This window comes from Solea senegalensis, linkage group LG20 (assembly GCF_019176455.1).
Source record: "Solea senegalensis isolate Sse05_10M linkage group LG20, IFAPA_SoseM_1, whole genome shotgun sequence".
Lineage (NCBI taxonomy): Eukaryota > Metazoa > Chordata > Actinopteri > Pleuronectiformes > Soleidae > Solea > Solea senegalensis.
Genome location: NC_058039.1, coordinates 9,806,323 through 9,831,961, shown reverse-complemented (window position 1 = coordinate 9,831,961; position 25,639 = coordinate 9,806,323). Strand labels below are relative to the sequence as shown.

General features: G+C 40.1%; 1 protein-coding gene across 3 annotated transcripts in view; it reads right to left on the bottom strand.

Annotated features, from left to right (window-relative positions):
* Nucleotides 1-25,639, bottom strand: part of vps50 (VPS50 EARP/GARPII complex subunit) — a 95,650-nt gene that overhangs the window by 42,923 nt on the left and 27,088 nt on the right. For all 3 annotated transcript variants that reach the window (XM_044052608.1, XM_044052606.1, XM_044052607.1), the window contains exons 8-13: nucleotides 25,398-25,433; nucleotides 24,897-24,979; nucleotides 19,480-19,522; nucleotides 17,688-17,786; nucleotides 15,163-15,303; nucleotides 8,139-8,265 (exon numbers count right to left, since the gene is read on the bottom strand). In XM_044052608.1, coding sequence (XP_043908543.1) covers nucleotides 8,139-8,265; nucleotides 15,163-15,303; nucleotides 17,688-17,786; nucleotides 19,480-19,522; nucleotides 24,897-24,979; nucleotides 25,398-25,433 — 529 coding nt within the window. The remainder of the gene's footprint in view (nucleotides 1-8,138; nucleotides 8,266-15,162; nucleotides 15,304-17,687; nucleotides 17,787-19,479; nucleotides 19,523-24,896; nucleotides 24,980-25,397; nucleotides 25,434-25,639) is intronic.

Below are 25,639 nucleotides of genomic sequence, written 5' to 3'. Positions count from 1 at the left end.
CAGAGAATGAAATCAACATCTTTAGTGAACACGGTTCCTCCTCTATCACCCGCTCAAAATCCTTTTATTTGTGTGTGTGTGTGTGTGTGTGTCCCCTTTTTGATTGAGTTGCATGAGGTGCACATATTGCAGAGGCTATAGTGTCATAGCAGCTGCAATACTTTCCTTTAGTTGAAAATTGCTTCAATCAATCTCAAACACCTAGCCCGGCTTAAAATGGATTTCTAGGAAAGCCAGAAACGTCAAAGCCTGCAAGTCAACAAACAGGTGATTGTCAACCCCACATTTAATGTGTTTAATGTGCTGGGAATACAAATAAATTCAAGTTTGTATGGTTTGTGTGTCTTCTTTACTACTCTTTACATATAGTCACAGACAATGCCAAAATGTTTTTGTTTGTTTGTGTTCAAGATCCTGTTGAAATTTACTGGACTGAAAATGTCAGGGGGAAAAAAAACAGGTGCAGCAAAATAAGGTCTGCCCATTCAATTTTGTGTCCTTTTAAAAAAATTATAGGTATGTTTGTTTCACAAAATGGCCACTCTCCTGTCTCAGACATGATTTATTGAAAACCTGCTTCCAGACATTCGGACCTCAATCATGGGTTCCTTGCGCACAAAACTGCAGCTTCCTGATAACCAACTCGGTGGTTAATGGATAACACTAAGGACACTCTAATGGCAAACAAGCCACAAATAAATAATCAGTAGATGTCTCTAAGGAAGATTTTAATAAGGCCACGTCTTTACAGGAAAACCAAATGACATGTTAAATCCATCTCCATAAACTGCAGTTGCTGGAGGGGCTACAGAGTATTGATGAGAAAGACATTCAAGATACAGGGACTTCCAAGACTTCAGATGTAAATCATCAGTGTAAGAGGGAAAACCAACAGAAGACGTGTATGTGTGTTCAAGATTACCCTGCCCTTTGTTAACTATACACTAACTATATACTTCTGTAGCTGTGAAATGGCCATTCAACCTAAAGCTGTCACAATGCAAACATATTATTAGTAACTCTGCTGGACTTTAAAACGTTTCCAGGCTTTCTTCAAAACAGACCCGCTGCACACCCCCCGACCTGCTGCGAGAGGCATTTGTCAGCGCGGGATAAATATGTCGTGCCATTCTGTGGCAGTGGGGGAGTTTTCATAATGACACACTGGGACAAAAAGTATATCATTAAAAAAAAAAGTACACACATGAATATTACACCCACACAGTGTCTCTCTAATCATATCAATATGATCACAGGATGTCAGCAAGAAAAGCAGAGCAGAAACTGCTAAGGAGAGGCTTCAAATGTTAGATGTTGTGAGGGCAGAGTGTTAAACACGGGAACAAAAAAAAAAGAAAAACACCATCAAAACAAGCACCACAGGAAGATACAACTAAAGTTACAAGAAATACTGAGAACATTTTAAACATCCGACTTTAAGTCTGTCCGTGGGTCTTGGGGAGTACTACAGGAAGTGTGATATAAAACCATTCATGGCTCTAGAGGGCGCTGTGCAGAGCAATGTCACCCGAGGCAGAAGTGGGTTTGAAGACTATCTGTTTAAACATTTAAGATCCTGGTGTGAAGTAATAAAGGAGTCAGCCTTACAGACCTCTGTATCCCAGTCTGTGCTGTTTGACACTAGCAGGCTGCGGCTAAATTAGCTGCTACAAGCACAACAACATCCAAATCTGAACCAAACTGTCTACCTCCTGGTTATATGTGGGTACTGTGGGGATCAAGGTGAGGCGTAGAATTAAACAGATCATTTCCATTAACGGTTGAAGTCCAATTCTAAACTAGTGGCATACTATTTTCATCCCTCAGCAACTAATCATCAACATCTCGGTAAGGGATTACCTCTAAAAGGAAAAAATAGGAAAAGGTCTTGCAAGGTTTACACAGGACGGAATAGCCCTGTGTAAACCTTGCAAGGCTTACCTACTCCATTACCCCTTTTTATCAGTCTACAAGCATACTAGCACTTTACCCACTGGACATTTGTTGAAGCATACAATTAACTGCACAAAGGATCTACTCAGCCTTACTATAGATTCTTACAAAAGGCCCAATACACCAAAGGAGAGAACAATCCTCAAAAGGAATTGATGTCAAGTTGCAGTAGACTGGACCAATGGGTTTTCCTTGAACAATATTAATGGGTCTTGTCATGCCGTAGATTGTTTCACAAAGACGCCTGATGAATGCTAATTGAAGCGTTTAACTCCAAACACACATTTTATGAAAGCAATTGAAGAAAGAAAAAAATACAGCCGTTAGAGCATCCGCCCGACTGTTTGCATCCCTCTGTTTATGATTTTTTATGAAGTTAGGATAAAGATCGTATGATTAAAAATACATTTGCAAACAGTGAAACATTTCATTGATCTGAGGTAAAGCGTTAAAAAAAAAAAGATGTGTTGCATCTCTAAATGTGTTGGTTAAGTAAATATATATATGTATATATATATATATATATATATACATATATACTGTATATATATTACTTTTCAAGAAAATCACATTACAATACGTATTGTTTTTGGGTTCTTGCGCAGCTCTACTCACTATATCCAACAGTAAACCAATTATACTAAAAAACCTTGTTGCATCAAGCCACAAAAGAAACTAAATTAGCTTCACACACTTGAGATCTTGAGATGAAAAATGCAGTCTTTTTGGAGCACTCGTTGTGTAAAATCATTGGGTGAGCAGATGTCATAACATTCAGTAGAGAAAATTTAAACTTAGCAAACGCCACAACTAATCCTGATTTGAATGACAACACTGCTGGGTCACTGTTTGATCAAAACATGTGTGGGGAATTTTAATGATCATTTTCAACCGTTACTTGCTATCATGGCGGGTGTAATTTGAGTCATTAATAGGCAAAAAGTGTCAGTCACTAAAAGACAAACGTAGAGATGGTTTAGTAGAGATCAAGACGTCACGACATAACATTATTTGATGAGCACAGGTGCAGAGGTTGTGAAATTAAAGCCCTGACATTGGTGAGGGACCAGAAACTGATTATTTTAACTTAAAAAGTTAAATGAACTCTTCCCAAATCTATTGGGATTTTATTTGCAGTGGACAGTGGCGATAAGAACATCGTTGGAAAGTGTGCATTAACTTCTGTCGCAGCTAAAACTTTTCATATCTTTGCTCCACAGTCAGATTTAAATACATTTAAATAATATAAAAATGCATTCATGATTTGAATTTCCCAACACGTTCATGACTAGCCTGTGCTCCAGTGATTTAAAAATCATCCCTCGAAACAAAGAGAGTGTATGCCGTCCGTCACCACCGACATGGTGAGAGTGTAAACACCACCCCAGCTTAGCTTCTTAAAAGGCTTTAATAACAGTGATTAAAAAAGTGTCACTAGAGGGAGGGAGACAAACGAAAGGAAAAGCCAACCTTTGCGAGCCTGTAGGTGGTAACCAGTGTTCGACCTTAGGTTGCATTGTGGGTAACAGAGTTCCCGATGACTCACACGACTAACACCTACAGGGGCCTTAGCTCCCCACTGATTTTAGACGATGACTCATAACCCAGCAGCCTGTGCATGACTTAGCATAAATCTGTAAAAGTTAACAAGACCAAAGTCGGAACGAAACATGTGGTTTATGAATATTGTAACGACCTGATCTAAATGGAAGCAGCGGGACTGCTCTCACACTGTATTAGCCTGGCATTACATTCATCACTGTAAATGAGACAAAGTATGTTCTGCTCTTCCCACAAAATTTACGAGAAAATCAAAGGATGACACCGACTGGTTATACATTGCCGTAAAGTTAGGTGCCGCCGGCCTGTGGCACTGCACCACTTGAGGGTCTAGTGTGTAGGATTTGAGGGGATCTATGGAAAGAAGCTGAATACAATATGTATCATTATGTTGTCATTCACTTTTTATCACTTAAGAACGGTCGTGATTCTCGCTGCCTTACAATGAGCTCTTTTTATTACTTAGAAAGCAGCTGCTCATCCACAGGGTCTGCCAAGTTACAACACCGTATTTGTACAGTATCTCAGAATGGAGGGACTTTTCATGTTTTTATACTACGTGTAAGTCGCCATAGTTTCTCATGTATATACTTAGATAAGGTGTAGGAGTATGAGGTGACGGCTAATTGGCTGGTTAAAACATGCAACTTCACCTCAGATGCCACTAAATCTTTAACACAGGACTATGTGCCATTACACTTGACATGTTATATGAGTGCTAAGATTCAGAGAAGATAAAGTGTTATCCAAGCATGTGAATTTAGTTGGGTTTTTTTCATTCATATACATGGTGCAAAAGCCTTTGGCCACCATTAGATTTGTCGTTTTAGTAATGCTATAATGACAATGCAATATAATTAAAGGGCTGTTTCGCCCATTTGTTTTCCCAGTTGGTCAAATGAAGGATAAACTTATAATCATTATGATGCTGCTGTGTTTGTTTGTTTCATTTGAACAGTTTTGTTTTATTATTTATACTATATAAATCATTTTATTATATTTACTATTTATTTATTGAATATCTTTTTACTTGTAAAAGTCGACAGAATATCAACAGTATAGAGCAGTGCAGGGCTTTTATTTTCATTGAAAGAAGTGACTGATGAATAAAATTGACTTTTTGTCAATTTTATACAGTCACTTCTGTATATTCAATTCCAACGTCCTCTGTTGTTGTGGGAATGAGAGATTTATCTCAGATCCACTGTCTGATTTTTCTCTGGAAATTAGTCAAAAAAAACTGTATAATTTCTGGGTGAAGTGGCCCTTTGATTCTCAACCCCTTCATTAGAACTGAAGTGAAACCCTAATTAAAATTAGTGGTAAAACCTGTATTTGTCCTACTACTTCATGTCGAAAAATGCTATGAAAAAGGTCTATTAAGCCTGGTTTGAGACCAACTTTCAGTCACATCATTCCAATCCAAATGTAAATGATTACAGAATATGACACACATTAAAGCTGGTGATGCCCTGAAGCTCTGTATATGTATATAACGCATGATTTTGGTCAAATGTTTGGTCACTATACAGGACAGTACATCTTCGTTTTCACCTTGGAAATGGATCTATCTTAAATTTAAAAAAAAGTACTCTGGAAATTAACAAAAAAAAGAAAAGAAAAGGTAATTTCACATAACATAGCCCTAGTTTAGTTTATTGTATGGAACATTAATGAAGAGTGAAGGCCAATTCTCAACCCGAGTGCTTTTCTTTATCATAGTGGAGCAGACAGCCTCCATACATTCCAATATAATTCCGCCTGGTTCATGCCTCTTACTCTGTATGAACATGTTACTGATACACAAACTGGTCACGGTTATTTACGCTCACAAAGTGTTCCCCCACTCTCTCTCTCTCTCTGTCACACACACACACGGAGCGACCCCTGCACCTGACAGCCATCAGTGTTGATTCAACATGACAGGGCATGTGCTTCAGGGGCAAATCCACTTTGGCAGGCAGGGATGCAACCCTGGCCCGTTTTACCTCCTGAAACTGCGTTTTCCTTTTCATCAAGTGGCCCGATTAATTACCGAGACGTTACACAAGACACAAGACTGACCAGTTCAATACATCATGTGGTCACAGGCCTAAATTCAACAAGGTGTTCTCTTTGCTCTGCACAAACCTGTGTGCGTGTGTCACAGATAGAAGTGATCTCAAGTGGGTGTGACCGTGAGGACAGTGTGAGATGGAGGTCACAGTCATTGCAAAATACTCATCGACAAATGGGACAAAGCTCATCACTAATGTGATTAGAACCCCCAAACACACACACCACAGGTTTGTTCAGCTATTCTTCTTAGGACACTGCATTGATTTCCATTCATTTGGACAGATGATCTCTGTGATCTGTGAAAGCCACCGTGATCACAGAGGACCCATCTCACCCCCTCCATCGCTCCTTTCAGTTACTTCAGTTATCAGACAGATGATATAAAGTGCCACTGGCCCGTTAAAACATTTACAAAGAGTCTTTTAATCCCTCTGCAATATCTACCCTGAACAAAATCAAACAGCAATCACACAGCACATGATTTTGACCGTGTTTCCTATTTTACATCCATCCTATCTATCTATCCATCTATCCATCCATCCATCTATCCTAACCTTAACCTGTTCCTCAGAAATGTGTTTCTGCCTCATTAGGACCAGGTTTTGGTCTCCATGAGGACTACTAGTCCTGACAAGGTCAGTGTTTATACCAGAAATGGTCGTAAAGAGCTGACAAATGCAAGTACACAAACACACACACAGGCACATTAGAATGAAGAGAGAAAGGTGAAAGCCAGGGTCGGGGACACCTTTACACAGAGGTGACAGCCAATCAAATAGTGAGATAATAGATGGACCTCATGAAGGGAAATGCGGTGTGTGTCCTTTCCCTTGCAAGGAGGATACAGTTGCCAAACATTCAGTGGACCTCCTTGAAGCCTCATCCATTCACCTAATGAATTCAGTACGGTGCGGGACATGAAAATTAGCCATCTGTCAAAATGCTGTAGGACGGCAAAGGCTAATATGACAGTCCTCCATTTGTGGGCAAACATATAACTGGCAATGGCAACATGACAAATGATCAAAGCAGTGATGAGGTCAAAACTCCAGTGTGGCTTGTTTTTCCTCGCACGGGTAAGGAACACGACTACTTATGGAACTTGCCGCTAAACCACACTATATGTATTGTCCTGACAGCAGAGATTCCTGAGGGTGAGGTTTTAACATGTGGTGGAAGGAGAATTAGAAGCAGCAACACACACACATACACACACACACGCGAATTTGCTTGTTGATCTAATGGACTGTAACTAGAGAGCAGTCGGACTCCTTTGGGAGAGTTTATACACTAGATAATAATTTCTTGACCTGTATCAGCTTAATGTTGACTCCATCTGTGGTGCAATTTTTTCACTTAATATTTGTTACAATTTAGTGCCATTTACTTGCAGTTAAAGTTTGTAAAGACAACTGTTTTTTACACAAGGATAAAACCTGCTCTAGATGACATTGGAAGGGCAGTCTATTTGCTTTTTTATATATATATAAATGAAAAGAGCCCTAATTTTACTTCAATCTTATTGTTGTCTATTTCTGTCAATCTAGTCATTATTAACTGGCACAGCCGGAGTGGAAAGCCCTGTTTCTATTATCATGAAAAAAAGAGCTCAAACTCAAAGTCACACATGAAAAAAATGCATCATTCATGCTTGATTGTCTCTGCATACATTTATCCCCCAAACCGTACGACCGGGTCATACTAATCCCACAATGTCAACTCAATATTGTGTACATATCATTTATATGCATGTAATTAAAATTGACTCTAAACCCCATTTAAATATAAACATTTAAAACATACAGAGGCTTTGTATGCTTTAAACACATTATCAGTGTTAAGTCCTTGGTGATGCAACTGTAAACACAGCAACACACATGCAACTGTGCGGCAACACAGAGCGATATTTTAAACAGTTAAATCAAAAGGGATTATCATGATGCTACCGACACGATCATTGACCTGTACGTTGACAGACAGTAAATGGTGTAAAGTGTGTGCCACTTCAGCATTCGTATCATTACACCGTCCGCTGCACTGACGCAATATACTCTCAACTCTTTTCGGGAACCAAGGTGAGCTTTACAGCTGATAATCCGACTGCGTATTGAAAACAAATTGCCAGGGAAGAGTGGCACTGGAAACTGACCCCATTTTCACCACCTGAGACTGTGAATTACTTTTTTCAGCTTGGAACACGGGGAGCAGAGCTGGGGTTTTATTAGCAAGTCCAAATGAAAACCAGAGAGGGAAAAAAGAGAGAGAAGGAAGGTGTGTTCACGGCAAGAAAGATGAACAGAACCAATTTGCACCAAACCTGGTGAAGGAAAGGCATGTGGGCCAAGGAAGTAAACCATTCAATTCTGGCGTCTTTCCATTTAAAGGGGTAGATCTTCATTTCTTTGAAGGAAGTCATATTTATGATTGTTTGGCCTTGTCGGAACAGCGTCTCTCCGAAGAGCCGTTTAAGTTTATTTCGGAATCTGTAATTGCTCTCAAAAAGATGCTTTTAGTGTACATTGCTGCCAAATACAAAGATCTTTCAGACAAAATAGGCACAGTCTTACCTGGGGAATTCTTTTGTTTGTCGTGCTCTTCGTGCCACTGCATGGTGCGATAGTAGCTTAGCATCACCTCCCACAATGCCTTGCACAGATCTGTCAGACAGGGGATGTAGCTGTCCAAGGTAATATGCTGCCAACAAAGAAGAAATAAAAGGTCACTGCTGGTGTTCTTTGCAAAAGCTTGAGATAGTCTGCCTGACTGAATCTGTATCAACAGTATTCTATTCCCTAATGGTACAAAAATGATAATTTCTGAGTTATGTTCATTTTCTGTGTGATTAAAAAAAGCTAATAAGCTGTAAGAATGGATTACAATAGGGATGATGTTAAATGGGTCCCATAATAATTTGCAGATAATAGATTTTAATTAGTTTATGGTTTTGGATTTAATGACATAAGATATTGTTTTAGCTGTTTTTCTGTCTCAACTCAAACTTTATTTCTAGAGCACATTTAAAACAATCGGGGTTTACCAAAGTTCTGCACAGATTAAAAGCAATACAGATGATAAAAATGGCCCATACAATGCCACAGTTACAGTAAATAGAATAAATAAATAATAAAATACAAAAACACGGTGCAATATAAGGAAGTTAAAATTAGGTTTAAAATTTTGCCTGAAGTCCACTTGAACTTGGTTAAAAGCCAGGGAGAAGAGGTATGTCTTTAATGAGGATTTAAAAACCTCAATCGACCCATTAAAGCCATTAAGAGCTTTAAAAACAAGCCATAAAGTTAAAATCTATTCTAAAAGCAACCCGGGAGCCAGTGCAGCAAGAATTACAGTCTTGAGATCTCTGTATGGCAGGTACCCTTTTACTTTTGATAAAATCCTTAATAAATATAAATAAAATCCTTAAGTGGAAAAAGAATAGTTGGCCAAAAACACATTGATGAGTGTCTCACAGTGTCACTTGTGCTCCCAATACCCAACACATAGCACAAACTGCTATAAGACTGCGTACATGTACCAGATGAACATGGGATTCTGACCTCATAAGCTAAAAATGAAAAGTTTAACTCTGACCCACCAAGAAAAAATAAGAGAGACGTTTCAAGGCTAATAGAACAACTCACCAATAGATCACAGCATGTTCAGACACAAATTACTCACAGCAACAGCCTTTATTTGGTTTCAACCTTCAAAATGAGTAAGTGTTTGATGAATATCCACACCACAAGCCTCATACACTGGTGGCTGGTGAAAGGCAAAGTTGTGCATTGCAATAATGGCCCCAACTGTGCAAAGATCTAATCGAAAACCTCAGTGAAAAACCACAGATGAAGGAGAAATTGTTGTTAACGACAGATCCAGAATTTTAAGAGCAATGGCAAGGGGCTGTAAGAATGAAATTGTATTCATTCCATTAGTCATCAATCACCACCTTGGTGTTTAATGATTAAAAAAAAAGTCAAATATTAAGATTTTATGCATATTTCACACATCAGACTGTTTACCATCCATTCTCAATAACACAACACACAATTCTCTGGCAAAAAAAACTCCAATAATGACAGTCAGTCACCGGGATCTTGCTGTGAAAGACATTACGCATAAGGACGATTCTGTGATCACAAAAAATGGCAACTCATCTCTAAATCACAGCAAACTGTTCACAGTGGCAAGTGGTGCAATTAGTCAATTATACAAATGGAAGATGCCCTTTAATTGAGGGTAAAAAGCAGCTGGTGACACTAGTGACAACTGTGCAGTAAAATATAATGTGAAGGACCCCCCCTATAAATACTGTTTATTGGATGTGAGCTGCACTGATAACAAGGAGATCGCATGGCCCAACGGTGGTAAAAGCACCACTTGAGCCATGAACCCTACAAACCACAGAGCAAAGTCTCAACAAGGAGATGAAATCAACCCCCCCGACTCAACTAAGACAAGGAGCTACTCAAAACACATTTACTAAATCACGTTTATTTTGCGTTCAATTGTTTAAATTAACAACAAGGTGTCCAAGCTAAGCAAGACCTAAGCAGACAATTTAAAACGTAGCATGTACTAGCTGCAGAACATGAAGGTGTTTCCATAGAGAAATCCATGCTGTTTTTACCTCAAGAACCGAGAAACAATAGAATGAATACAGTAAATAAACAAGCTGCATGTAAGAAAACTGATATTTATTCATTTATACCACTTTATCCTCCACATGAGGGTCAAAGGGGCCAATGGAGCCAAACCCAGCTGACACAGGGCAAAAGGTGGGGCGCACTCTAGACCGGTCGCCAGTCACACAGAGACAAAAAAACACTCACACCTACGGTCAGTTTAGAGTGTCCAATTAACCTCTGACCACTGTGGGAGGAAACTGGAGAACACATAGAAAACCCACATACACACGGGGAGAACATGCAAAGTCCATGCAGAAAAACCCTTGTTCGGACCAGGTCTTCTTTGGTGCAAGGCAACAATACTGGCCACTACACCGCCTTGTGGCCAGAAACTGATATTCTATTACGGTTTTCTAAATTTAAGCAACAATTGTACACCCAGTATATTCACAATTTAATTAGTCCTATGGTGCGTGTAGGATTAGATCCTTAACTATCTGGCAACCTCAAGTCTCTAGGGAGGAGGGTGGGGGGGAGGCAATGCTCTCCAAATATTTTAATTTTGATCAGTGCAGCTATAGCACAGAGACATAATATGTATAAATAGTCACCTTTGTCAGGTAAACATTGTGTTTTAGTTGTGATTCATACTGCATATGAGAAAAATACCCATTATCATTACTTTGATACACAGCCAAAGAAAATAAATGAACACCAGAGTATATGAGTTACAGACTGGTAAGCTACTAAACGGATTCTGGCAACGTTAGGCTTATATTTGACAATCTCTACCACCAAACCATATCAAAGCAGCAATGTTGCCAAGCAACTGGGGTGAGAAGAAATGATGTGGGGTAAGAGTGAAAGGTAACATGAGGTCTTATCATCTCGTGGTACTCGTCAAGTTTAGGGCTAAGGTTTCCAAAAGGATAAAACAGACCTTAACCGGTTATGGTCATGGTCAAATGTAGTGGCCTAAGAAAAAAAAGCTGCATAAACGTGTGTGTGTGTGTGTGTGTGTGTGTGTGCATATGTTTGATTCAATGTTGTTTCAAGGTCACAGATGAGTTTTTTTTATTAGTACAGACCATCATCCTGGAACCACCTTCATGCTTAGTACATTGATGATGAAAGCTTGATGAGTTGAACTATTGTGTGACTGCCATTTTTGGTTTTCTGAATACGGTCACATGCTCATAATGCACACACTGCATTACAAGATTTGTCAGGGTGTGTGGGCATGAGGAGGAGATTATAATGATGAGACGCATGACATAGAATCTATTAGCAAGACAGGGCAGCTCCTCTTGATTGAGCCTTTTCATTTTTTTTCAGAAAACGGTGTTAATCTATGTTTCCCCAAACCTCGAAATGAGGATATTCTCAAATATAATATTTGTCCACCACACAAAACTAATCATTTTTAATGATTTCTCAGTTACAAGGACCAAAAAAATAAATCCTCTAATAATCAATTGACAGGTTGCAGCCCAACAGCATGCACACAGTACATGAAAAGCATTGACCAATGACCATGTTCCTACTGGGATTCCAAACTATTTTCTGTCACCTTTCCAGCCCCAGATTCACCACAAACAAACATCAATAATCCAAGACAAATAGAGGATCTTATGAATGACGCAGCCGTCCTGGCCAGATGATCAAAAATCAAACATAGTATTCCTCTGTAGAGGATGGGGTGGAAAAAAACACTCTTCATAATAAACAAGTGTTTCAGTAGCAGCAACAGTAGATAACAAAGAGAGTGAAGCCATGACACTGCTTAGCATAAAAACACAACAATCCACTCCACAGCTGCACAAAATGTGCCATCCTTCGGATTTAACACAACACTAAGTATCGGGCTATATGAAAATAATGGAACACTGAACAATGAGTGGTTGGATCTCCATGGGTAACTGATGAACAGTGGTTTGATATCATCATCAGGCTGATAAATGTTTCTATCAACACTAGAGTTAATGGCTGCAGTCTCACCAACATTTTCTAAAGACAATAAATCCAATGAAATGAATCGCTGAAGTGCTGGCATGATCCAGCCTTTACAGTCACCTCCTGTCCCCTGATTCTGGGGGTTGACTCTCCTATTTCCAAGGTCAGACAGGCCAGGGCACTGGTATGGAATGAGGCCCACCAATAATAATGAGATGTTGATGTAAAATTAATAAGACCTTTTCACAATCACACTTTTCTTCTGTTTAAGTCCTATGGCATTTTTTTTGAGTGTCTCTCGAAAGAGCATAACCTTTATTTATCAGGAAACAACAACTAAATAAGTAACAGTTCCACAACATAAGCACATCATCTTCCCCGAGCACCTCCACTGGAGCAGGTGAGGGTCCAAACCAAGCTCCGAGTGAGAGTATTTCTTTAGAGAGCAGAGAGCATTTCTTAGTTGATTTCCCCTGCTGGCCTACTGATTTAAAACAGATGGTGTCATAGGTGCACTTATTTTATTTTTTTTTATTTAGAAAAGCCAGAGAGACCTTGGAATTAAATGAGTATCTATGCTGTTTGCTGCAAAATCCCAAGTCACTGCTGAGAGGAGGGGAAGAGGTCGGCTTTTCAGGTACACCGCAAATCTAAGAACTTAGAATCAACATAGTTTTTATATCGTCTTCAAATCCACCTCAGTCCAGTGTATATGTAAATACAGTAGACGTTTATCTCACATGGATCTCAAAATTAAATAGTCGAATAAAGTCAGTATATTGAGTTTTGAAATTCGAATTTTCAAATCTGATAAAAGATTATGCTGTGCGCTGTAGAATCTCTTCAGGAGAGTTGGATTTTAGTTAATGTAATAAATGATATGACTAGAAGCACCAGAGCGACTAACACATTTAGTATGTCCCCCCCCAAAAAAAAAATTAACATCATTGTGCAATTCAGTGTCACATTTTTAAAACAACTGATGATGTGAGTGGTGTGCAACTTGGAAAAAAGTTGGAATGTCTGCAACTTTAGATGAAAGTCTGCGAGGATGAAATCAATTCGTCGCTGACTTGACGTGAAATAAGACTGAGGGTGAAGTTCTGCTGAGGGACAGTGAGAGGGTACCCTCGGGGAGTAGAGCACAGTCTGTTTTAATAACATGACTTACAAGTGAACTGCACACTGTGTACAAGACAGTACCATGTTATATAACAGATATCCCCATTCAGCCAAAAATATATACCAAGTACGTCTATATATATCGCCCAGCCCAACTACTACACTTGATCTTCCTGTAAAAGTTACCGCAGACTGAACTGTGTGTGGGTGTTCATCTTTATAAAGTGTGTGTGTGTGTGTCTTTGTGAGGACATTTTGGGAAAGTGAGGACATTTTGGCTGGTCCTCATAATCTTTAAAGGGCTTTTTGGGGGTTGAGACCTGATTTTATGCTTAGGGTTAGAATTGGGTTTAGGTTAGGAACCTGTGATTTATTTATTTATTTATTTATTTATTTATTCTGTGGTTGTTATTTTTGTGTCTATCTTGTTTTTGTGATTCAGTTTGCATTATGACAGGGAAAGAAAAAAGCCTGATTCGTTAATCACATTGTGTTTGAATCTGAAAGGAAAAAAAAAACATACATTGTATTTGCTGTTTTTAAAAATGTTTACAACAGGATCACACGTTAGTTAAATAATACATACAGTTAAATATACTTAACAACAACATGGACGCTCACAACAGCAAACTCACTATAAACGCAATAATATCTCCCTGGATTTGAGGGAACTAAATTGTATTTATCAGTCCCTCCTCCCTCCTCTGTTGTGATTCACCATATCTTGGAAGAAGATTCCATCCAACAACAGTGAGACCAACACTCCACCACGACTGGGAAACAATTAACATTGCTAGTCTAGACAAGTATCACATTGCCATCGAAACTGAACTGCATATTTTATCCACTCCGAAACTCCTGAAAACAGCCAGCTTGGACTGATCCCCAGGGACCACTAAAACAACTTGTGTAAGAAAACATGCATAACAAGGAAAAAGAAGTGCAGGGGAAAATATAGAGATGAAGAGTAAAACACTGGCACAAAGGTGAAAGGTAAAGATGGGCAGATGAGAGCACAGCTGGTGATGTCCCTGTCAAAAGCTGTGCAGTCAAAACAGCAAAGCCAAACATGGAGTTAAAGGCATGGGTGACCTTTACCTGTACATCTATTGTATATAATGTTGCACACTATAGGTCAGACTGTAACACAGTCATCTGTAGGAGAATCCACTCATAGTAATGTAATGATGAATTGATCAAGTAATGGATCACTGCGCATAATGCAAAGGCAAATTCTATTATATCTTTGTGAGGGGCTGGATAATAGCATGAGTCTCACTTGAGCAGGTACTTTCAATTGCCTTTGTCACAGTCCCACTCCGCTCTCCCTACTCATTAACCAGGCACCGCCCGACACACCCCAGTTCACTCGCCGCCCCCAGTTCTACGCAAATCACAGCAACCGCACGTGTGACGTAGCCAGCCGTGCTCTCATTAGCTGCTCGTCTGTCAGTCATCACATCAAACTTGCCACTTTATTGAGCCGGGGTCGAGCGGTCATTAAACTGGGTGGTCATCGATTTTATCAAAATGACGGCTGAAAAATGAAGGCTGCTCATTCATTTCACCCCTTTTGTGAAAATCTGAAGACTGCCCTGTCTTTAAATGGGTCTTGTTTCTCTTGAATACAAAGCAATAAGACAGACAGCAAAGGCCAGGATGTGTGGCCAGCAGCACATGGCACGGCATTTCGATGCAGCGCTATGCCGATGTTGCATTTTATTGAGGTTTTTCACTTAACTGACTAAAGGAGGGGTTTGTCTTCACACTAGAATCTATCCAAGTGTGAAGTGAATCTTTGCCGGGAAGAGCGCTTTTAAATTACAACAGAATAGTTTCATGTGGGAAGAAAATGACCTAAACCCACACGCAACAATCGTCTCCTTACCGTGCACAGGTCCTTATATTGCATCTTCTGGAACTTGGTGTCAGCATTGCCGGCACACAGCTCCACATATCCCAGCACTACTTGGAACACAGTGTTATGGATGGCCTGGGTGAAGTGCATGTGTAGTTGGTCCATAGCAGTCTGCGGAGAAAAGCCAAACACGCTGTTAGAAAAAACCCATTGCACCAAGATGTGACCGTCATCAGCCGGTGAGGAGCTGTGAAAAGGCAAACGGCAGAGCAATTGTGAGTCAAATGTCTTCGAGACACATACTGTGCACTCGAAATCATAAATTATTTGCAGAAATATTGTGTTGATGCGGCAAAACAAATGAATTGTTCAGGTATACAACATCTATCCATCGCGTGTTTGTCGTATTATAACTCTCAGATTCAGTCAGAGAGCGAAGAAAGGCAAAGCAAAGATGAAAATAAAAACAGTTTCTTGGGGGCAACGGTTCGCTCTCAAGTCTAAAAGTGCTCATTACCACAGAAATAACAAAAACAATATTCATCCTCGACAGCTTGATGAGTCTCCGGCTCAAGGATGGCTGTTAATGTCAAGAGGCATGCAGCACATTTATTACCAGCAACACTGCCTCTCAAGTTATGAATAATGGGGAAGCACTATGTTCATTGTTGTGTGACTGACAGGATGTGAACAAGGCAGCGAGTTAAAAAGGTCAAGTTAACGAGTGCCGTTTGATTTCCAGCGTTCACTTTTTCACGAACACTTTAAGAATCGACACTAAACATTGCACAAGTATGACACACGCTCATCAGGTTGATATTGCACCTTTACAAGTGCATTGTTGAGGTTCCCAAACTAAAAAAAAAAGAACACGTATATCATGTTGATACCTGTCAAAGATTAGAGCTTTTGAATGTAATCTGGAAAAGGCTACAACGTGATTTTGTAAGAAATAACACTGGCTATAATATAACTTAATAAAGCAGCACAAAAGAAAATTTAATTAAGTGTCACGTTTGCACAACATAATGTACGCAGTGCTTGCCAATTTTCATGAGCACTAGAGGACAATGGTGGTGATTATGCAGTGAATCCTCATAAAATACGCTCTCATGGGCAACCGAGCAACAAACGCACTGCAGTCTATGGCTAATGCCAAGCCAACGAGTTTGTAAGAGAGAGAGTGCGAGAGTGGACTCTCTTACCGTTCGGTCACTGCACAGAAAACACACAACACAGAGACACATAAGTGTAATTAGAAGTGTACAAATTAGTGGGGGGGCCACCACAGTCTAAATAATTAATGTGAACCTCATTATGATTATTATTACCATACATAGCTAAGATCAGCGCTACGTAGAAATGTACATTACCGTACATGTAGAAAGTGTTGCTCCTGTAGTTGAGAGCATCCGGACGTATGGGATCTATGGCTGTGTGCAGTGTGCAGCTGAAAGCACGGATTACTCGCCTCATACAGAGGGCTTTAAAGATCACAGGGGTTAGGAAATACCCAGCCCTCCAGGCTGTCTTTGAAGAGACAATCGTAAGACGTGGCCCAGAAAAATCGCCTCGGATCCTGACCACGTCCTTCACTCTGAGTATCAGCTCCTCACCTCAGGCAGACTTTTCAGAGGCCCCCCCAGTGCAAGATAAACCACTTTAAGGACTCCTTCGTACCTAAAAGCCCATCCTTAGTAACACTGTTCTTTGTTAATGTAATTGTAACCTTTTTTATGACGACCATACTATGGGCAATGTGCAATTTGTAGTTGTAGTTTTTGGTGCCCATGTACTGTATGTGTGTCAACTATGCACTATGACATTTGTATTGTCTTTTAATGTTTTTTTTTTCTACTGAAGATTCTGTATGTGTCCAAGACTTAATTTCTTTCAGGACAATAAAGTCTACGTTACCTTGCATCAAGTCACAAGAAAAGAGATCAGGGCCCACTGAGATCCTTGAGATGATAATGATGATGTGCATGGATTGTGGCTAGCGATCGAACGATATTGGTTTATATCAATATCAATCTAATTGTTTCTTGAGTAACAATAAAATCTGAATCTGATTAGCATGCAGATGTAACCAGTGGTGCCGTGCAGTGGACCGTTACAGCCATTTCCTCCTCCGCAATAGAGAAGATTCCTTCATAGGAATAGACTCAGTTTCTTCCACATTCTTTCTAAATCCGGACACTGATGATGATGATAATGTGTGCTGATGTGCCAAAAGAGTAACTATTTCCTTATTTGTGAAGCCCAAACTAAAGTATAACATAACAAAATGATCCACGTTCCTCATCTTGACCCAAGCTGCAGCTGAAAATTACTTTATTCTTGTAATTTAATGTCATTTTTTTCTTCAGTATGGCCCTAATACTGAGGAGACAGGATAAATACACCGATGAGGAAGGGTTTTTTTCACCCCCATAACGATCAATAATTACAAGAAAACAATGTCAAACAACAGGATATAAGCAGTAAGTGAAAACAGCCAGCAGACCATATTATCCACTCATGTCAAGTCACTGAAGACAAGTAAAGCCACTGACCTGTGTCTTGCCCAGGAGTGTGTAGGCCAGCTGGACTTTGGTGTAGTGCGAAACATCAAAGTGCTTACAGGTCTTGGACAGGGCGACGTCAAGCTGCTCCTGGAGCCAAAAATACACAGATGACAAAGTGAGAAGGAGGCAGAGTGGGAGCGGAGAGGGGGGGGAAAATAAAGTCAGGGATTATAAACTTTAAGACCAAGGATTAATGCGCACATGTATAGCTAGCACACAAGGTTAAGGGATGGTAATTGGTCATGGGTGTGTATTCATGTGAGTGAGTGTGTGTGTGTGTGTGTGTGTGTTTTAAGTCTTCAGCAAAGGTTAGAAAGAGGTAAGAGAGACAGATGTTAGGAGGACGTTAGGGACTACAGAGATGTGTAACACCACTGACATACTAAGCTGAGCGAGGAGTACAATGCTGACATAGGCCAAGTGATCACAACTTGCCTCACCACAGATTTTCTCACGCCTGCACTGAACTTAGTGCCAGCGTGAAAAACTACACAAGAGGATGAGATAATTAGTAAGCCGAGAGGTAATTAATAGCCGTCAGTAGTTTGAGGAGACAACCTTGCCGATGACACATACACGCGTGCGTGTGTGTGTGCGTGCATGCTCGTGAGAATAAGGTACTTGGGCTCTTTTCTGTAGAACAGAGAACTACTCGGGCTGTTACTCGCAGGAGAGCGAGTGTTGCCATCTTCACCACTCTGGGAGCCTTTAAAAAAACGCAGATATTTGCAATTTTCCATCGTCCGCTGGTGCGAGTCTGCTGCATGTGCACGTGCATGTGCACGTGCATGTGCATGTGTGAGTGTGTGTTTGTGTGCGCGCATCAGAAATGAAATGCCGTCGTGTAAATAAGATAAATAAAATGTGGCTATTTAGTTCCTAAGAGTTTCTTTAATATCCTGACTAATTTGTTCCTAGAGGCAGAAAATGTCACCTTCCCAAAAACCGCTGTAAAAATAATACATATATATATATATATATATATACACATATACACATATATACATATGTATATATATATACATAAACACATTTTTCCAAAAATATATATCATCTGGCAAATTTGAGCTATACTCTTTCAACACAGACAAAATGGCTTGATAATAATTAAAAACGTTGTGATCTGAACCCCATTTCTGAGGAACTGGTTAGGTTCAGGGCTAAGAAGAGGATTGTGGTGTCTGTCTGTGTGTGTGTATGTGTGTGCGTGCATGTGCGTGCGCGTGTGTGCGTGCATGTGTGTGCGTGCGCTAACAGATGATAGGCAGCAGTGGAGTATAAAGGAATGTCACACACACACAAAGCTGAACAACAACACAGAGCGTATTACTTTGCTTATTCAAACTCGTGCTGAGAGGTAAACAAACAAGCACCTTGGTGCACGGCCATGCACGTGTGCACACATGCACGCCTGTTTCTAAATACAGACAGAAGTGTTAGTAATTAATCTACACAAGCACAGGAGCAGCCGTGTCGAGAAAATTGCTTTGCATACCATTTATCACACACACAAGTATCACAGCACAGCCAGAGATGAACCAGATATAATTTACTGTGCTTGCACACTAACAATAATAATTCTCTGAATGTGTCAATATTTGCCTGACTTACAATGAGAAAGTCAAACTATCAAAATGTCAAAATGAAGCATAAATTGCTTCTTTCAGATGAGGGCTTCTGGAAAATAACATTGTTAGCGCAAAATATTATTTACCGCTAAAAGCCGCTTTACTAATATTGCTCTCAAATAATGGAATTGGAGATAAAGCAGAGAACCTACCTCAATTTGCTCCAAAGTGTCTTGCAGTTTGGAATTCAATTCACTGTGGGGACAAAAGGGAGATTAGAGGCTCAGTTGCTCAGTTCACAAGCAGAATGTTTAATCAACTAAAAAAAAAAGTTTTATTATTAAATTTTCCTCACTTACTATGGTATTGAAATTAAAAGGTTTTATAAATGAGCTCATGCCATCGAAAGACCGAAAGGTTGCTGGGGTTTAAAAAAAGATATCTGAATCTCATTAGATTTGTGTCATAATACTACATTTCTACAGTACAATACTGTGTATGAAGCAAAGATTTAAATGTATCACAGTAAAAAGAAAGAATTCAACGTAAACATTGCAAACGTTTATTTTAGCAATTGACATAGGTGTGAGTGTGAGAGTGGATGGCTGGTTGTCTCTCTGTGGCCCTGCGATGGACTGGCAATCTGTCCAGGGTGTGACCCCGCCTATCGCCCTACGTCAGCTGAGATTGGCACAGCACCCCCCGTGACCCTCATGTGAAGGATAAAGCAGTAGAAGCTGGATGGATGTTTGTTTTACATACATTTCTACTGTAGAATCCATTTCACAAATGGTGTTAACCAGAGTGCGTTTCTGCTTATACCAAAATATTCAGGACACAAAACACCCACGCATGCTTAAGGCGTCCTCAGATTTTGCCTCATCCTGGGAAATGCTTTCAACTCGATAGCTGAGAAGTGGCATCAGAAATCTCGACTACTGTGCTCATCCCAAGACACCAATTCAATTCCCCCGTTACTCCCCCCTGCACCGCACCCATTCGTTACCATCCTCTGTGTCCCTGCTGTGCTCGGGGTCTTTTTCAGGTCAACGCGCTCTTTTGTTGTGCCTCATGAGACTGCAGTTGCCCAAGGGAGAGAATGTCCTTAACAAATTGCTAATTAAGCATCTTCACTTCAGTTGGGAACAGGCAGTGAGAAGCAGGAGGGAGAAGCCGAGAGGAGACTGCAGATTGAGTCCCACAGGTCGCTCACATAACAGGTAACAAAATGAGCACGGCATTTTCAAAACTCAATCAACTGTGACTCTTTTTCCACATGTCTGTCTGTGTAGGTCACAGTATGGGTCTATAATGCCTTTAAAATAAGAAATTAGTTCGGTTTTCGTCGGCATACCTTGGCATTTATATTGTTACATTACATGTCATTTAGCAGACGCTTTTATCCAAAGCGACTTACAAAAGTGCATTTAAACATTTGGGTACAAATAAGAGCTAGAAGTAAGTAAGAGCTTCAAGTAGAACAAACGTATGTACTTGTATGTACTTTAGGCGAGAGCCTTGTGCTACAGCATTTCGAAGCAGAAGTATACAACATTTGCAGAAACACAATTACGAAATAAGAAGAAGGAGGGGAGCAGAGAGGGACATGGAGGTAGGAGTGAGCCCGGGGGGAGTCTTCAGTTAGTAGCACACTGCAGACTCACCATTAGATGTTACAAATGATTACACACTGGACTGGACTTTTAATGCGTATGAGACGTGAGATGAGATGTCACGTGAAGCACAAAAATCCAAACGCAGGCATTGAGAGCCTGTTCTCACAAACCAGAGACTGAGGGAATATTAAGGAAACGTCATGACACGAACAAAGAATTGTTTAAGGTGACAAACATGAAATGAGTCAAACACCAGCGCCACACTGCTGTGATGGTTGAGACGAAACTATTTAAGGACGATCATAACACTCATTGCAATGATAACATAAGGAAATTCTCAGCTACAGCATCAGTAATGCAGGTCTTAGCCAGCCAGCCACCTCAGTAGAAATTACAGCTCAAAGCCAAGATAAAGAAAAACCCAGAGCAGTGCGAGTCAGCTGGCTCGACTACCTAGACTTGAAATTATCAATGTCAGGTCCCGGCTTTTTAGGAAATATATCACAATGTTCATATGCAAGGCTCAAGAGAGCGATAAACAAAGGCTGAGCAGTTGTTGCAGCCAGACTGAAGATATACGGCTGAGGAGCACAGACCAACAGGATAAATACCCTGTTCTTCACAGAATGTCTTGTGAACTCCCACAATGCAGTGGAACCACAAAACGGAATGGCTTTGGAAAATATCAGCAGCCCACAAGACCAGGGCTTGGAGACAAAAACACACCTGAGATCAAAGTAGACCGCCACTGTTTCCCAGAAGCGAAACCAATCACCACTGCTGCCTGGCAGACGCCCAACAATGGCTGACAGACATTAAGAACTGGGAAGCAACATGGAATAACTAATTTGCTTATCTGCTTTCCGCTCCACAAGTTTCCAATACTGTCTAGAAGTCAAGCTTTAGCCGACAATCAGCTCACAACACAGTTTAAACACTAAACATACAGAAAAGAGATTCTCTAAATTCAAAATGATAAGCATAAATAGCTCTATGGTCCATGATCTTGGGATGTTAACTCAATGAATGGATGACGGAATGAATACATTACTGGATGACACTCTCCAAACTCCAGCGTGTGTGTAAAGATGCGGCGCCTTCCTACACAGCCTCCCATGATCAGATAGAATACATAAATACCAGATGAGGAGGAAAAACTTAATTAACAATCTGTTCCCTGTAGGAAACAAGAGGATTGAAATAGAATTACATGGAAATCAGGAAGGTTTTTTTTTTACATACCGCATTCAATTATCACTAGCAAAAGGTGCCCACAGGGGCCTGGAGGGAAGTCTGTCAACTACGACTTGCTGACTCACCAAATAACCAATGTGTACTTTCCGTCAAGGGTCAGCCGCATGCTTGGATTTTGCAGGAATAAAGTTTTTTTTTGTTTGTTTGCCTGTTTTGTTTGTTTTGCAGTTCTGTTATAAGGCGAAGAATGAAACGCAGGGAGAAGAGTCAAGAGAAAGCACAATTTGGAGGTGAGTGGGAAGTGTATTGTGGAAAAAGGCTTGCAACAGATGAAGGGGATATGCTTTTGTTTTTCCCCTTTTTCTCAGCTGCAGAATTTCAATTTAGCAAAAAAAAAACATTTGGCTCCAACATAGATCTTTCTCAGTGGATCTCGATTCACAACCGTCTACTTGCACTTAGAGATCATTTTTGCTCATTTGTTTTTCACTTAAATACACCATCATAATCATTAGCAAAAATTTGCATGCCCACTGCACCCCATGATAATTGCTAATAACCTAAATAAATGCTAATAAATGAAAAGAACTGCAATGAGGAAAATGTAAAAGATTGGATATAGTTAAGTGTTGCCTGCACATATTTTGATGGTGTAAAATTAAAGCGGAGCAATAATTCAATGATAATATAGATCGTTATGATACGTAAACACAAAGACAGGTGAGTATAAAATCTCTGCTCCTGCAGCTGAACCATTTCAGTCTTCAAACAGATTACAAGCGCTGGATGAACCACCTCCCTCAATACTAAAACAGCAATTAGCCTGAAGTGGTAATCAAGGAGGGAGTCTCCGAGAATAATGGGTTCTGAGTTAATTCTATTCTCGTGTTTGTTTTGTTATAAAAGCGAAGGGTTTCAGTCTGTGTTGAATTCTGGATTCCTTATGGCACACATTTGAGAGCACTGTTTTCATTAGCGATACTAGTTTTGTAAGAAGCAAGTGTATTAAATAAGCAAAAAAATAAAATGATTATAAAACCCTTATTTGCAGAGACAAGCTACATTCATCAGCATCATAATATCAACAACAAAAATGTCATCAATAATATATTGTAGGTCAGAATAAATCAGAGGAGCTCTTGGTTGGATTGTACCTTTGATATTCACAGTTCAACAAAGCCATGATAACATGTTGGGGTCTTAACGCTGCCCAACAAGCTGCCCATGTTCGCTGCCTGATGAAATAAGTCTGAGATATGGAGGATACGGCTGTGTTAGTGCTTTGAGAAAACATTGACTTTTAAAAGGTCGGGGGGGGTGAGGGACAAAGGAAAGGCAGGCATGAAATAAAGCTTCCATGTTGGGCGTTTAACCGCACGTGGAAAAGAACGGCTACAAAAAGGTTAAATCAAAGTGCAGAAGAGAGGCACGAGGCTCCTTATGGAAGCCAGTGCTGCGGTCAGGGTTATAGAAAGCCTAGGAAATGTGCTCTGGCTTTCTGTGCTGCAATCCTGAGCACAGTGTATATGCTAATCAAAAGGAAGATGTGTGATCGATACCCCGAAAGACATGTCTATCCAGCTATCACAGACACGTTTTGGTTTCACATGCAAACTGCAGGTGAACAGTAACTTTGGAAAAGTGAAAGTTAATGGTTTCTTTTCATGACAGGCTGGTTCACCTTTACCACAGCACAGAGTGACTGTGAAAACAAAAGCGATATCCACTCGATTAAAGAGCAGCTGTAACAGGGAACAGTCACACAAGCACCTGTGCATAAAATTGCCTTATTGATAACAATTTCCCACCTCTCACTCAAATGGATTTATCACAGCTAAAACCATCAGTTGCGCCGTTAATGCACTGGGTTAAGTGAATGCTGCTGGTGCTGCTGTTACACCACACGCCCTCGCAGTCGGTTATTGAGACGGTAGAGGAGGAAATGAAGAAAGATGGAGATGTTAAGGCGCAGAAGTTGAATGGCTTTTTAAAAGGACATGCATTAGTTGCGCTCAGATTAGGGCACAGGAAGTGATATTCCACAGCATGTGATCACATGGAGCAGTTGCTCCACAAATAGACACAGCGTGCTCCCCGTACGAAAAACAGTTTAGCCCAGTTTGTCTCTCTGTTACAAGGGCATGTGTGTTGGGAGCTGGGAGTTTGTTAGTTCCACTCACACCTCCTCATATGACATCTAGGTCAATAATCAATGAGTAAAAAAAGAGCAGTAAGGCTGTGGAAGCTACCTCCTGTCACAAATTCTACAAAAAACAAACTGGTTTTCTGGTATTCAACATCATTCTCTGTGTGCACAGAGAGTCTAGCACATACACAGACTTATAACACACACTTTTTTGTAGCACCCTTTCACATCTGGCTGTCCTCGATCTGCCGCTGACCCCCTCTCTCTCTCACTACCTTATAAGCTGATACCGTTCAATACGACAACTATTAAAGCTGAGGCCATTCAACACAAGAAATGAGCAATATGCCTAAATCTGGCAGCTGCATTCAAAATACAGTTGAAAAATAAATGATTTTAAAGATACAGCAGTGACAGCAAGTTCACATTTACATAGAATCTTTAGAAACTGTTCTATGAACGGAAAGCCCGTAAATAAGACTTTAATCAAAAAAAAAAAAAAGCAAAAACACATAAAGGGAAACCAATTTGCCACCTTTCCAACACCTGTCATTGAACTCGGGACAGATATTTACATAATATTTGCATCTATAAAGATCAGAGTTGCATTAGATTAGAAACGTTTCATCCAGACATCGTTGTACACAGCTAAACATGGCTGCTCATACTTTACCTGATGCAGCTGTAGTGTTTAAAGGTGCTGGCAGCTTTCTGACATTCCAAACAGAGCTGGATTGCACCGGGATAATCTTCCTCCTATAGAAACAGAGAAGTGAGGTCATTGTTTTAATGTTAAAACAAAACCTTTTAATGTAGAGTACAGTATACACCCATCTTGTGAGCACAGCAACGAAAGTTTGCTCTCTCGACGATGATGACAGTGAAAGTTCCTCCTGTGCATGCATCCTGCTTTTCTCTTATAACACAACAATCTTCTTAAAAACGGTTGTTACAGCAGTTACTCTGCAGATCCATGTGCTACAGCTGACTTTTCCAATCAACAGGCATCTTGTGTGTTTTTGTGTGTTTCAGTGTAGAATCACGACTGATTGTTGACCTTTCCTTTTTGCTATAATTTTGCAATTTTCAAAGGAAAAAACCTTTTAAGTCAATTACAAACATGTACCTCCTAGTCTGGAGGTAGTGTGTGCGTGTATAAAGAGTATCACCATACCTCAAGCATCTCGCTGAGTCTTACATCGGTTCTTTGCTGTGAAGGAAATAAAGAAAGAATTAATAACGACTTTAGTAACATGCCCACAACCTTTATAAAAGTAATACAGCAACAGTTCAGGGTATTTGCACATTTGATGTGGTCAATAATAAACATGCATTACTTGTTAACAGTGTAAAATAAATGTAAAACCTAGGACAGGGAGTAAAGTAGCTAAGGTTTACACAGTTAAATCAAGAAAC